This window comes from Lacerta agilis, chromosome 5 (genome assembly GCF_009819535.1).
Source record: "Lacerta agilis isolate rLacAgi1 chromosome 5, rLacAgi1.pri, whole genome shotgun sequence".
Classification (NCBI taxonomy): Eukaryota; Metazoa; Chordata; class Lepidosauria; order Squamata; family Lacertidae; genus Lacerta; species Lacerta agilis.
In genome coordinates, this window is record NC_046316.1 from 29,118,141 (window position 1) to 29,133,206 (window position 15,066).

At 41.5% G+C, this 15,066-nt stretch overlaps 1 protein-coding gene across 3 annotated transcripts in view; it reads right to left on the reverse strand.

Moving 5' to 3' along the window:
* Positions 1-676: 676 nt before the first annotated feature.
* The window catches only part of P4HA1 (prolyl 4-hydroxylase subunit alpha 1), a 29,223-nt gene continuing 14,833 nt past the window's right edge, over positions 677-15,066 (reverse strand). The window contains exons 9-15 of one of the 3 annotated variants that reach the window (XM_033149131.1): positions 12,061-12,131; positions 7,302-7,401; positions 6,166-6,219; positions 3,610-3,675; positions 2,741-2,809; positions 2,239-2,335; positions 677-1,766 (exon numbers count right to left, since the gene is read on the reverse strand). In XM_033149131.1, coding sequence (XP_033005022.1) covers positions 1,696-1,766; positions 2,239-2,335; positions 2,741-2,809; positions 3,610-3,675; positions 6,166-6,219; positions 7,302-7,401; positions 12,061-12,131 — 528 coding nt within the window. In that variant the 3' untranslated portion in view covers positions 677-1,695. Of the gene's footprint in view, positions 1,767-2,238; positions 2,336-2,740; positions 2,810-3,609; positions 3,676-6,165; positions 6,220-6,277; positions 6,332-7,301; positions 7,402-12,060; positions 12,132-13,823; positions 13,895-15,066 lie in introns of all 3 variants that reach the window. The other 2 variants (XM_033149128.1, XM_033149129.1) reach the window with 2 other exon arrangements.

Consider the following 15,066-nt stretch of genomic DNA (forward strand, 5'->3'; position numbering starts at 1 on the left):
AGCGTTTACTTCTGGGTTTTCGGTGTTCCGAGTTCCGAAACGTTTTTCAACAGAGGGGTTCGAAAACCGAGGTACCACTGTATGTCTGTCTTCACCACAAAACCTGACCAGTATTAAAAGTGTGAAAGTATGGGACTAAATGGTTTTCTTTGCTTCAAATTTAGCATACCATTTATAATCTCTCTCTCTCTCTCCACAGCTTGCAGCAATTTTGGAAAGCCAGAGTCAAGATGTCATTTACTGCTACCACAGGAATTTTAGGCTGAAGCAAGGTCTTTCAATTAGTAGGTTCAGCTGCATCAGAAACACTTACCTACCTTGTCAGAAGAGATTCTGCACAGGAACCAGCCATTTCTGTCCCAAAATACTGACCCAACTATTGCCAGGAGTAAATGTGTACACAGTGGATTCCAAATCATCCATCTTTGTTCAGGCACAACTTTGGCTGTATTTGACAGGCATGCTAAAAGGCTGTGATCAGAGACTTGGCTATAATAATGAAAACCTTTACTCAGAAGAATAAAGAAGACAGCTATGACTAACCTCTTCAGAACTGTGTATGCTGCAGAGTTCAAATTAACATCCTGTGTAAATGCAGCCCTAGTTTAGGTAAAAGGCGAGTAAACTGAAACGGAACACATTCAGGGTCCACAACATACCAAAGTACACGAAACAAAAAGCTTTCAAAATGATTTAGTATTATAAATATATCATCTTTGTCACAAAACACTTCGGCTGGGGGAAATGTTTGGCATTTTGGGAATGGAAGTGTGCGTCTTCTCATCATACAAATTGTTTTTATACAAATCAAACTCCGAGACTAAGGCACAATGCTGTGTTTTAAGCCCACAATGTTCTTGTCTCTATGGATCCATAGTGTTTTCCCGCTAGTTACAAAACAATAGAAGCAGCAATCGATTTTTAAAAGGAAGAAGCTGAATCGTGATCTGGTTCAGAAGAAGATTCATACTTGGAAAGCAAGTCCTGCCCCTCCCACAAAACTGTTCTTGGAAAGTTGCAAAAAGTACAGAACTGCTTCAGCAACTATAGAGTTATGTGCATAACTGCTGGCTCATTACTTTTTTTAGGATCACTGGCCAGGTTCATCCAAGAGGCATTTTAAAAATATATATAAAAAGGAAGACCTTCTGTGTTTGAACTTTCACAACGCTGGAAAAGTCATCCAGAAAGTTAAGGCTCATGGACACAGCCCTTGATCTTTTGCATTCGGTGGGGCAGTTTTGCTACGGATGTCAATGGGATGCAGCTCACAGCCCTTGCCTACAGTTCTATAGCCATGGTCAGGCATTCTTAAAACCAAGGAACAGAAGTGGAAGAGACGTATAGCATCTTACCCTCCAAGCAAACAAAGTCATTGTCTGAGGACAGACTGTCCATATTCATTCTACCCTCAGCAGAATGTAGTTTATAGTGTCTCTGGCGGAAGTTGTTTTGGCCATGGAAACTCAAAACATTCGAAATCATTTACACTCTCTCTATAAAAAATTTAAAACGGTATATTAGCAAAGACATTTGTCCTTATGTAAAAGAAGGTCCAGAGATGAAGAACTGGTTGGCACTGGAGACAAAAGTTGTAGGGGAGTGTTAGTGTAAAACTATCAGTGTTAATCAAGGAAAACGTGGAAGGAAGTTGCAATTTGCACAAAAAAGGAAGAGAAAAGGGAGAGGTATGGATCAGTCCGACTCTGATAAACTACACGGTCTTCGAAATTCTTGCCCACGTTCATGGATCCACTTATTGGATACTACAGGAAAAGGAAGAGAGAAGAGGCACGTTTACATACGGTTACTCACACCTGGCTAAACTCAGTGAATACATATTAATCTGCAAAGGACTGCTCTGGTTACAGAATGGCAACTTCCCAAAGTCTAACTAAAAAAAAGGCATGACAAATTACTTCCTATTTATTGTTGAACAATGAGATTTTTTATTTTTATTTTTTTACCATTACTAACAACCCTGTGAGGCGAATTAACACCTGGTAATACTGATCTGAAAAGATCAATACTGAACTTGCATTGGAAAACCCCACCTACCTACAATGAATTATACAGTAGCCGGCAAACTAGACTTGCTTAGCTTTCGTCTCCCTACCCATCGCTCTCACATTTCATTTAAGAATCGTATTTTTGTTGTTCTTATCTTTTGGCTATGTGCGTATGTTTCAAAATGCGGCAGCTACGATACCTGCGCAAATTCTCTGGTTTCATGCTTACCCCATTTGTTCCCGACTAATACTGGACAGGCAGCATGCCTTGTGCTGTAGTCTCCTTCACCGCTTGGAAAAAGATTGTACCAAAATACAGCTGTCCCCTGGGAAGATATAAAGCGGAATTGACTCATTAAACTGCCTTCACGAAGAGGCTAAAAACAGCAGAAGTGTGGGAAACGTACTGATCATTACTCCCCGCTGCGATTTCTAAGTGCTCCTCAACACTATGCACACACATCATATATTGAGCCCCTGGCAGCGATGCGAGTTTTCTGTAAAATTTTGAATGAATCTGCACAGGGTGTTTCGCGTCGGAAAATTTTCAGTTTGCATCGGAATTTTTTTTCTAATGCACACTTTACCTCTAAGCCAGCATATGCGTAAGTACCAATCTTCTCATTCAGAACATTTCACACAGCTTCATTATATGATCCAGCATAAATGGCTTTTAAGTGGAAGGAATAGTATGGAGACTGTCAGCTATTAGATACAGGTATTTCACCTACCTTTCTAGGCCAAACGCTAGCTCCTACTTCAGGAAATACCGTCGCTCCTCCTGCTGCCACATCACTCATCTGACAAAAGAAATGGTGTGAGCAATTAAGCTAGCCACTCCAAAAAGTAATCCCATAGATTTCACTACTGATCTGATCTCAAGGGCACTGCAGCACTTTGTAGGGATTCTTTTCGCCATTGAAGTTTTGAACAATAAGGCAGACTGAATTTTTTTTTAAAAAAGGGGTATGCCTGTACCACATGGATCTCTAAAGTACTCCACTAGAAGCACACAGCACTACGTTCTAGTACAGGAATCACCAACCTGTACATGAAAGGAAACCCCATCATCTATGGGAATACGCTGCGGATGCTAGAATGATACCTGGGCAGGTACAGATTGCATTAAAAGCCTTAAGAGACAGAGGATATTTGTGACAAAGATACCTGGCTAGACACAGACATTTCATTCATTTAGGTTTGTGACCTGTCTTTCAGTTCTCAAGATGTAGTACACTGTAGTTTTCCATTTTAAAAAACAAAACAATTGAAGCACTAGCAGCAGGCAATCCAGTGATGCTCGCCTGACGCCCACATTACTGCTGCGTACTGGGAGATAAAGGTGAGGTTGGCGCAGGGCAAAGGCACCATGCTGACCACACTGTCACTCTCCTCCCTCCCCCACCTCCTAGGAAGCAGCATCAACAGGGGAAACAGGAGATCAGGTGAGCGTTGGTGCATGGCTACTAGCTATGCTGCCGTAACACAAACAGGAGCAATATGAAAAAAAGCAACCAGAAATTTCCTCATAATTTTCACGGCGTGAGTGAAGCTCTTTTGGCAACATGGTTGAATCTTGCCTTCGAAGTATCTTACTTACATAGAATAACCATGTTGCGATTCTGTTGCCTGTCCCCAATTCTTTAAAGGCATCCGGCTCATCTTTCTGTGTAGAAAAACAAGCAGTACAAGGTCTTACTGTACAAGCGAAACCCAACAATGGTAGACATTTACAAATATTAATTTTTAGAATGCACGATGTAAGTAAGGGGAAATTAGTAGTAGTTACCTGAAAAACAATCAAGCATTTCACCCAGAAGTTAAAGGTATCCATTCAAATAAGCTGTCATTTCAGCATTTGAGTTTTACACTATCAGCATACAAAGTTTTTAAGGCATAAGGTATGCTTCTGGTGTCCTGGGACCTTGCCAGACTTCACTTACTAGGTTATCCTAACATGGCATCTCTCTGATGCTGCGGCTCAGAACTCTTTAACTCCTTTCAGTGATGGATAACAGAGAGAGAGAATGGAATGAGCCAACAGGAATGAGATTTGGACACTGTATAAGTTATTGTTGATGTATGGATGATGCTTAAGATATCACTACTGACAGGTGTATAAATTCATTAGGCTACAGAGCAAAGGGAGAGAAGGGAAGCGGAGCTATTCCATTTGTTCTGCTATGAGTTCAGCTGCTCTCCCTCAACTGTCACCTAGAAAGCAGCCCTTCTATCAGGCTATCTGAACAGTTCTGATCCCGGCTGATCAATATAAGAACTGTAACTTTAAAGATGGATGCCTAAGCTTGCATGTTTCCTCCTCCCTCCCCATTCATTTTTCGTTGTGTGTCATGACTTTTTAGTTGTAAGCCTGAGGGCAAGGGCTATCTTTTTATTTTTTTAATTGATCTGTAAGCTGCTCTGGGAGCCTTTTTGGATGAAACGCAGTGTAAATCCAATCCAATCCAATTAACGTTAATGTAGTAGCCATTGGCCATGACACATCTGAATCAAAAATAAATACAAGCCATTTTGTCCAGGGTCTTCTTTCTGATCTTTTTGGCTGCTAAAGCAAAAAGGGTAATTTTATGAGTCACCAATAACCTTCTCTGCCAGGGAGAGACATCTTTCCTATAAGGTGAGAAATCGCCTCCTGGGTCCAATGTATAGTGGGCAATATAGTAAATAGTGTAAGATGTCTTCCACCTGCAGTTGCACGCATATACAGAGTACCGTAAATATGCTTTTTAAAAATAAATACACAAAGTTATGGGGAACATGGTCTTTGGGGACCTCTCAGAAATCCCATGAAGATAGGCATTACAATCTAGAAAAGTAACATGACTTTTGAAGGCACATAATCTTTTTAGGCAGAACAAGTTTCCGTTGCTCTCTCCTACATCTGCAGATTAGAGGAATTGGCCTAAAAACCATAGAGCAACCAGGCAACAAGAAATTGTATGCTGACCACCAACTGCAACTCAAGACAACCAGAAGTTTAAAATATACTTGGCAATTTAAATGATTTATGTCAAAGCAAACAATGTGCTTTTTACCCCTAGAATTAGAAGGGATTTCCCCCCCACTGCTCAACCCTAATTGCTTTCACATGTACATGCTTGGAAAGAATCCAGTGTTTCCCACACATTATATTATTGGATGCTATTTTAGTATATTAAGGCGGCACTCTTATACACACTTACTTGGGAGTAAGACCCATTTAAGTCAATGGGTTTTACTTCTGCACATATGCTGGAAGGGTGCATTATTATACATATATATCTGGGAGGAAGCCCCATTTAATAAAGTGTGATTTACTGAACAGGATTGCACAGCAAAGGTATTTTTTCAAAAATTGTTTTTCCCCCCCTAAACGCATGCACGGGAGGAAAAAACGATTAACAACTTGCATCATATAAGCCAATACAGAATTACTGTATATAATTATTTTTACCGGGGGAGGGGGGAATCAATATTTATGTTAAGGCAATAATTTTAATGAATGTATGGTGGGCTCAAACGAAAATGTTAATTGATGGTGTTATTTAACACATAAATGCCCTGTAAACCACCATTTGAGATCAGTTGCCCTATTTCTTGCAGCCTTGTGCCAATATAAATTAAAAGTTAGCATTAAAAAAAAAATCTGGCAGCCCACCCAGAAGTAAATATAAACTAACATTAAGAGATACAGAGATGTTAATCCATCAAGATCACTTGGTTCCTCTAATCTGTGCAGCAACTTAAAACAGGTGTATAAACCTGTTAACAGTTTCAGTGATCTGAAACCCATAAATATCTAAGCCTACCTAAACCCATTTGCTTCACCCTATGGTTGGTTGCAGATATATCACTATGACATAAGAGCTTTGGTTTGGTGTTGTTTTCTTTTTAATACCATCACCTTAAATGTACCAGCCACCATTTCCTGCAATTTCCCCCTTTAATCCTTCCATTCACTTAACAGCATTTCACTTTAACATTTTGGTAATATTTGTTATTCTCTGTTGTTCAGATGGTGGTTTAGAGGACTTTAATCTTTTCACACGGATTAGAAGACTTGAATGTAACATGAACACTCCATTAAGCATTTGTGCCACAGGGCGAAAGGCCTAGGCTTCAGACTATTTCATTTTTCACCCATCTCTTTACTTGCCCGAGCAAAGTCATAGTGGGGCTCATACTGTCCTCCCACTCCATAATTTGCTACCTGGAAGAAAGAAACACAGTGTGTGTAAAGCACAAAGGCAAGACAGAGAAAGACTTACCCTTCCGAAATCAAAATGAGGCTCGTACTGGCCTCCTACGCCGTAGTTGGCGACCTAGAGCAGAAGAAGCACAAACAACCAATGAACTACCCAGGCTGAGAGGTGAAGTATCTGCTTCATATGTACAGTGATGCTTTGCTAACGAGCAGCGTCATAAGAATCAGGCCCAGGAGCAACGTGTGTGGTGGGGCACAGCTTCCCTCCCAGCACTGGCACTGATTCTGCAAGGCAGTGGCAAGGTTGAAGCTATGAAGGTGCACCATCAGGAACACCTGACTGGCAGGTCCCACCCACTGCACAACCACATGGTCCCAACCTCACTGTCACCCTGCCATCTGGTGATGGACAGGTTGTAAGTACAGTGGAACCTTGGTTCCCGAACTTAATCCGTTCCAGGAGTCCGTTCGATGGTTTGGGAACCAAGGCACAGCTTCCGATTGGCTGCAGGAGCTTCCTGCAGCCAATCGGAAGCCGAGTCGGACGTTTGGCTTCCAAAGAACGTTCGAAAACCGGAACAATCACTTCCAGTTTTTGATCGTCTGGGAGCCTGAACATTCCGGCTCCCAAGGCATTCAGGAGCTGAGGTTCCACTGTACAAATAATTAACAAACCAATAGAGGCTGAACTATGCCCTCTTTAGTAGTGCCACCAACTTGAGTCTACTCTCCCAAATAAGGAACTAAATTAAGCAACGGCCTGAGGTTTCCCTTTCATTTGCCCTTACTGAAATTCACCAACTTCATTTTCCATTAAAAAATGATTTTCAATGTAATAAAACAATGTATTTCAACAATGTAGCTCAATGTATTTCAACAATTTTCTTTTCAAAGAAAATTTGAATCGAAGCTCCTGAAGTCTTCTCCTTTTTTAAGACTGACCAAAAATAAAAAAAAAATGGGGAGGGTGACAACAAACAACATATTCGAATATGTATTTAAATCAGCATGAGATGAGTTGATGCTTGCAATATTCTTAATACTCAAGTGGGGTGACATCTGGGTTTTTAAATATCTCCTCAGCTCACCTGGAGCTCCTCTGCTGTGGAAACATCCAGTCCTGTAAGATCTTGTATTCTTGCATTAATACGTGCTACTACAGGGTTTTCATATCCAGACAGCCAGGCACTAAACATGGAAACAGATATTATTCTGAGCATCACTTTTCAAGACTTGTAAGAAACAACTTTTTAACTGTGCAAAAATGCCGACACTAAATGTGATAGCCAACATCTCAGTAACTCCACTTAATGAACAACTTTAGCCCTATTTGCATATATTGCAGGTCTGCTGTATTTCTTCAAAGCAATCCCCTTTGGTTGGCCACAATCAAGTGAAGTAAGTTGTGAACCAAAAGAACACTTGGAGAGCATGACATACACAGTATTGCAATGTATGACAGACCCTCTTTGATTCACCACGACTGAGAAGGAAATGCTGCAATGGTGCACACTGCAGTTCACACATAATAAACCTGTGGAAATTAACTTGCATAATAAACCCACTGAAATTAATACAGGTCCATTAGTTAATAAGTTAGGTCCATTGATATCAATGGGTCTCCTCTTAGTTAAACTTAAATACCACCCTCTCTCTCCTGTCAAACCAGTGAGCCTGACTGTGAAAAAAAAAAGCTCTATCTTGCTTTCTTCTATATGCATACACATCATGGTGTATACTTGAACCCTTCCTACACCGATTCAGCTGTTGATGCTGATATGTGTGAAAAACAGGAAGCCTCTCCATGCCAGAACTGCACTCAAAATTCCCATCTCTGCACTAAAGAGCTGGCGGAAACAATTGCCCTAGAATCTGCCCAACAAACAGCTAAGGATGAATGGACTAAACCCCGTATTGTCCATCTGTATTTTAATAAGCAACTGGTGGCTTAACAAGATTACTTCCCACTCTCACCCCCAAGTGTAGCAAAAATACCACCTGCCTCCCCTTGCTCCACATGGGGTGTGGGCTCCCCTATATATATTACTAATTAACCTGAAAACCATTTTACTGAGCTAGCAGCAGGATCGCCGATAAGTGGTGCTTAGGATTGTGACCATTGTACAAGGTTACAATTCATTGTAGGAGACTAGTTTCCAGAGGGCTAGCTGTGTTTTTGCAACAGAAAACCAACAAAGAGTCTTGTGGCACCTTATAAGCAAACACATTTTATTGTGGAATAAGCTTTCATGGACTAGAGTTGGATTCAAGACTAGATTAGTCACAAGAACTTATTTCCATTCCTACAAGGGACTGTAATGATGGGGTGGACTGTCTGAAGCAGTAAAGTACATGGACTACTCCCAAGTAAAAAGTAGTGTCCAGAAGAAGCGTTCATTTAAATGTGGGCTGAGGGCTGGGGGTAGAGGAATAGCACAATCTTATCTGAAACTGGAGAAGCTGTTAAGTGTTTGGCTCTCTTCCTGCCAAAATTCTTTGCCCTACCACACACACACACAGGTTTGTTTGTTTGTTTTAAGTGCAGACTCAGCTTCAGCCTCTTTCTATTCGAACCTGAATTTTCTGCTAAGGTGTCTACATATTCTAGCAGCTTGGACAACATTAAAGACCCTAGTTTCATGGTTTGTACACCTTAAAAACCAAACAGTACCTGTAATCCAAAGCTAGTTGTTCGATTAGCAAACATGATTTTTATGCACCATCAATGGTCAAAGATCCCTTGCAGAAATACATCATGTATATATACTAGTTTGAAAGGATTAAACTGTATTTTCACTACCACCCGAGTTTGTTTAGTACCCTCCTTTTCAAAAGGATCACAGCAAATCTCTAATCAAGAGTGGTAAAATATGACACCACACAGGTTACAGAATCTCAAAGGGTACGGAGAAGGGAGAGCTGAATGTTTGTCCGAAGTTAGTAAGCAAGGAAGTTTGGGGGGGAGGGAACTTTCAGAACGACTGTGAGCCTACAGAGCAATGGCAAGCGTAAGAAATATAGACAGAGAATCTATTTCTTATAACAAAAAACAATGTCATGTCAGATAAAGCATTAACCGTAGCAAGACTTATTTCCTAAAGAAGAAAATTCATATTACGGCAAGTGACGTTGGTTACAATGAAAAAACTAGTATTTGCACCACTTAATAACCCCTCTTCATTACCCCTACATTAACCCATTGGCTTCCCCTTCTCACTCCATGCAGCTAATTTCTGAAGCGATTTCTCTTTTCTGCTCTGCAGCCCAGCTTTGTACCTGTTTTCACCTTCATCCTTAAGTCCATGTCTCCTCCTACCTCCATTTCTGCAACACTCCCCCCCCCACACACAAACCACCCCCACAGTAACTTCCTGCATCTTCCTCCTTCCACACATTGCAGCCACTAAGCTTGCTTCTCCCCTTCTGTCCGATTATGAAGCTGCCATTGTAGTGGCAGCCAGTTGTTCCAGGACTCAATTGAAGGTGCTGGTTTTTTTACTTGCAAAGCCATCTGTGGCCTAGCCCGGAATTTCTTATGGAACACCTCATCTCCCGTTACTTGTTCCAGTGACTATACAAAGCTGCTCTGGAACTCTTCCGGGTAGGGAGGCTTGGTGGGAATACATTATTTCATGGTTTTCTATCGGGGACAGCTTCTGTCAGGCCCAGCCAGAATGGAGAGCAGTTAGGTATGAAGCAAGCTCTAAATCACGTTTTAGATTCTGAACAAAAGCTTGGCAGAATAAGGTTGTTCAGCTCCTTCTTTTCAACAGCAATTTTATATTGTGTTTTAATGCTTATATTCTGCTGTAATGTAGACCACCCTGAGTTTTCTTTCGGTAAGGATGAAGCTAAATAAACACAGTACAGTCGTACCTTGGATCCTGAACACCTTGGTACTTCGACATTTTGGCTCCCGAACACCGCAAACCCAGAAGTGTGTTTCAGTTTGCGAACCTTTTTTTGGAAGCTGAATGTCCGGCGCAGCTTCCGATTGAGTGCAGGAAGCTCCTGCAGCCAATTGGAAGCCGCACTTCGGTTTTTGAACCGTTCCGGGAGTTGAACGGACTTCCGGAACGGATTCCAATGTTGCTTCTCTAGTACTGTGCCTGCTGTAATGTTCCAGCCTTCTCCTTCTCCTGTAGCCTAATTTGTAAAAATGTCAACTTTTAATTGCTTCAATGCCTTTTTTCTACTTCAGCTCAGTCAACATATACCCATCAACTGCGTATCCATCAGAAATGGAGTTGGGGGGGGGGGAAGAGACGTTATCTTGCAAGAGGAACAAGCACATCCTCCCATTTCCTTTCCCAGGAAGATCACTTGTCAACACTTTTCATTTCAGCTCACAGTCATGTGGAAGCTAAAATAATCCTGCAATGCCTCTCTATAATTTGTGGGGGGAAATTGTGCTCTCTGAATGCTGCAACGTGTTATTACTGCTCTTCACAGCATCAAAAAAGCTTTTCCGTGTTGAATGTTGTTAAAAGTTAAATTTAGTGGCCATAACAATATTTCTGAGGTTCTCTCCTTTTGAAATAAACTAATACTCAAGAAAGGTACCTCCACTTCCATCAACATTCACTTTCATTCCTTAAAAGATTCAGCATCTTTCCACTGAAGCTTTTAAAAACGGCACTACTAGGAAGGACTGTTCCTAAAACTTTAAAAAGTAATGTCGAAAGGCATGCATTTGTCTGATGGATACTCCACCATCATGGTCTAAAGAAATTCCTTTAAAGAAGTCCGCCCCCTTTCTTTCTAGAGAGGAAACTAAATCGTAGAGTAATTGGCTATTTCACAGGCATACATCATGACCAGCAGTTTCCTGAAAGTCAGACTGGCTGAAATATTATGGTACTACATATACATGGCTTGGCTCTAAATGCTGCTTTCCACTGCTGGCAAAATGCCACCATCATGCAGCCTGCCACGTACTTCAGCACAAACAGTAGTCCTGTCATAAGCAGAGGCATGCCATTAATATAGAAATGTGTTAGCTAGGAAAGAGTGCTTGGAATGTTTGGGAGGAGGAAGCAGACTTCTCTTTAAAATACACGAGAGAGTTTTTGGGTTCCCTGTAAAGTGGCTTTACTAGTTTGTTTGTTTTTTAAAAAAATATCAAGATCCTTGATAGGAGTGAAAATCTACTCCTTCGCAAATACAGATTTCGGTTTTGAAAAATATGTGTCTTCTTAATATTGCTTAAGTGTGTGAAACTTTTTTGAGAACTGCACAAGGGAAATACAGATTCTGACCGGATAGTCACAATGCACAGCCCACTGGCGGATATTAACTGCAGCTGACGTAAATATTTTGAGAGTGAACAATAGTTTCTACTGTGATTTAAATCACCAGGAGAAGAACAGCTCTCTCTAAAAAGAGGTTACAGATGCACACATTATACCTAACAGCTCACACATCAGTTCCTATGCTTTATCACTACTAAAACCACACACATGAAACAGAAGACATAACAGAAGACATAACAATTAATTACTAAAGGAAGTAAGCTCACTGACTTAAAACAGGATTTATTCCAGGTAAGCATGTATGGGATTGCAACCTAAGACTCACTGATTTGAGCGTGGGAGAAACAAGGACATTCCTGAAGTGCTTAATTTTGACTGGTTCTCTACCCAAGGAGTTTAAATTTGAGGATTTCCCCCTTTAAGCCCTGCAAACTTCCAGAGCCACAGAGGTTAGTGTTCTATTTTAAGGCGCCATCCTTTTCATCTAGTTAGCAATTAGTTGAAGGGGGGGTACAGAATCCCACACCAGGTTTGACACAAGCCACCGCAAAGAGAATTTCTGTAGCAACTTCTCGACATACCAGCGTCCCCTTACCTCTTAGAGACTCTGTAATGTGCTGTGGTCAGTTTCCCAGTCTGGGGGTCATGCACAGTAGCTCGGCTCAGCTACAAAAAGAGAAAGGACAAGGGGCTTACTCTAGTAGCAAGCTTCTTCTGGGCCAAGCCACAGGCAATTAGAAGGGTTCCGATTGGTCTGGATGGAATGTAATGTTCAGATCAGCAAGAACATTTAAAAGGATTGCAGTAGCTGCTGCTACCGTGACTCCCCAATTAATCTCAATTGGTTCAGTAAATTTGGTTAGATTGTCCTTTCACTTTTTCCCTCCAAATGGAAAGTTTATGCAAGCCAATTGTTTGCAGAGTTTCACAGAGAACTTCTCAGTACCCAGAAGTTTATTGTTTTGCATTGCTGCCTCAGTTTTGTTTTTCAAGAAAAGACAAAGCTTTTGCACGAGACTCAGGAGATATACATATATACAGTCATACCTCATGTTGCGTATGCTCCGTGTTGCGTATGTTCGGGTTACGCACGTCCGCGACCCAGAAGTCCTTTGCGGAGCACGTGTTCTGCGCACTTCACGCATGCGCAGAAGTGAAAAAACCCGCGAACTTCCGGGTTTTTTCTTTTTGTGTGTGTGCGTTCACGTTACATACGCCCGTGTTACGTAGCGCGACCCGGAACAGATCGTGTACGTAACATGGGGTACCACTGTGTTTAAAGATGTCATTAAACTCACTGTAGCAACCCTGGGCCATTCACCATCTAACCTACCTCACAAGGTATTACAATAGGGTTATTTCAGTTAACTGTTGGATGAACTGCCCAGAGTATAAATATTGTAATTCATAATTTTTGTAGTGCTCAGTGAATGATCTGGGAGCAGCTGAGAGAGGGAACTTATCATTGCCACGCACAAAAGCTTTACATAAGAGTTAGGTGTAAATAAATATTAAGCTGTGATTAATTACTATTAATATTGTGTCACGATAAATGGGAAAACCCCACAGCTTTTTTTTTTAGTAAGTGTGAGCAATTGCCAAGAGAAAACTCGTTTAAAATCTATCGAGCCAGTAGTTTAGGTTAATGAAGTCTGTTAATCACTTCCCACAACTAGTAGAAGTCTCTCTGGGAATGTGTCACCTGGCTCTAGCAAAACAAAACTGGAATTGGCAATCATGCAAGATAAAACGATAGTCTCTGCTACGATGGATGTGCAGAAGTGCTTCTATATCCCTAAATACAAATAGCTGAAGAGCCATCTTGCCAAGACCACTTCTCTGTAGATTCCACAGACAGGAAGCAGACAGCTCATTTTACTAGTGAACTTAATTACTCTGCATGCCTCTTTGACAGTTCTGTAGGAGGCTATTCTTGAAAAACCAAGACATGGAAGACTTTGAAGGAGAAAATGGCACTCTGTATTGCAGAAGGAAAAACTGAAATCTCTACCCAAGAAAACACTGAGGCAGATTGGAACAAACTAGGAATATATCCTAAACATAGCTGTCAACCTTTCCCCTTTTTTTTGCGGGAAATTCTCTTATTATAGCATTGGGAAACAGCAGGGAGGGTTGACAGCTATGATCCTAAATGGGCATACAAGGACAGAACTTCTGGTTAGAGGAAGAATCTGAGAAACTCAGCAGTAACAGTTTGTTACAATATCTGCAGAGAGCAAAGAAATGGACCAGAAAAATAATAATCAAACTCTTGTGTTTTCTGGTCATTTTCTCCCCTAATGAGCACCGCAGAGGCACTCATTAAAGGGAAAGAATATATGGCAAGTGAAATCTTACCTTTTGCTAATTCTGTAATGTGCAGTCTCCAAAACGCCTGTTATGGGGTTTGAAATGGTGGCTCGCCTCAGCTGTGAAGCGAACCAATCAGAATAGTTGCATTACAATGTATATTATTGCATCACATCAATCCGACCATTCAGAACCCTATTATGGAGCACAGGCTAGAGTAGGTTGTTTCTCATAGGCACGTATAGCAACAGTATAATATCATGCACAATACTGTATGGAGGAGACCCATTACCAAGCAGGTACTTCTCTTTTTGTAACGTGCAAGAACGCGACTCACCTTCAACTAGCTTGGAGCAACAGGGCACTCCCTATAGCATTATACCCAGCTTTTTACTTTGGTTTCAGTAATTTATCAGCTTGGCTTGTACAACTACGACCAAACAGGATAGTTTACTGTAGGTATTTGACATGCCTACAGGGATGGGGAACCAGTGGTCCTGCAGATGTTGCCGGACTCCCAAGTCTCATCAGCCACAGCCAGCATGGCCAATGATCGTGGATGATGGGAACTGTAGTCAAGCAACGTATGTGCGCTATAGGTTATGCACCTCTATGAGTTTTTTGTTGGATCAGGTATACTGAACCGAGCTCGTATACAAACAACTCACATCTGGCTTCACTCTGGACAGTTTCCCAAGGGCTGATACAGCTTTGAAATGCAAGATGTGACCACACTTCTTACCAGGCGGGCACCTCTTGAATAATCATTTTGTTAAAAGAAGGGATGCCCACCTGCGTGGGAAGAAGCAGTGATGGGCACTGGTACTCCTAATCTGAAGTGGGGAAGAGTTACAGAGTGCTGGCGTGCACCGCTTACCTCTCAAGCACCCCTCTGATCAAGGCAACAAGGAACAACCTCCCCTTTCCCAAAGAAACGGTGCGAGTTGAGTTAAAAAAAAGCTTGCAACTCACATGCTTCTACTGGCCAAGGCAGCACCTATTCACAAATTGTTGATGGACTGGTGTTGACGAGGCAAAAACAGCGCACGAGAGATGCACATGCTCTTTTAACACATCTCCTCCTTTAGAAGATGAGAGGTCAGATGGGGTGCCTGAAATCAATCTTTTGACAAGGGGACAGACGCGCCCTGGTGACTAGGCTTGTGGGGGGAGGTTTGTGCCATGGCTAAGAAATCCTTTGCCAAACTATTTAACCTGGGGGAATAAGTCATCTTTTCCTAAAAACCAAACTAAATAATTATCCGTGCCTACGTACAAAGTATAAACAAGA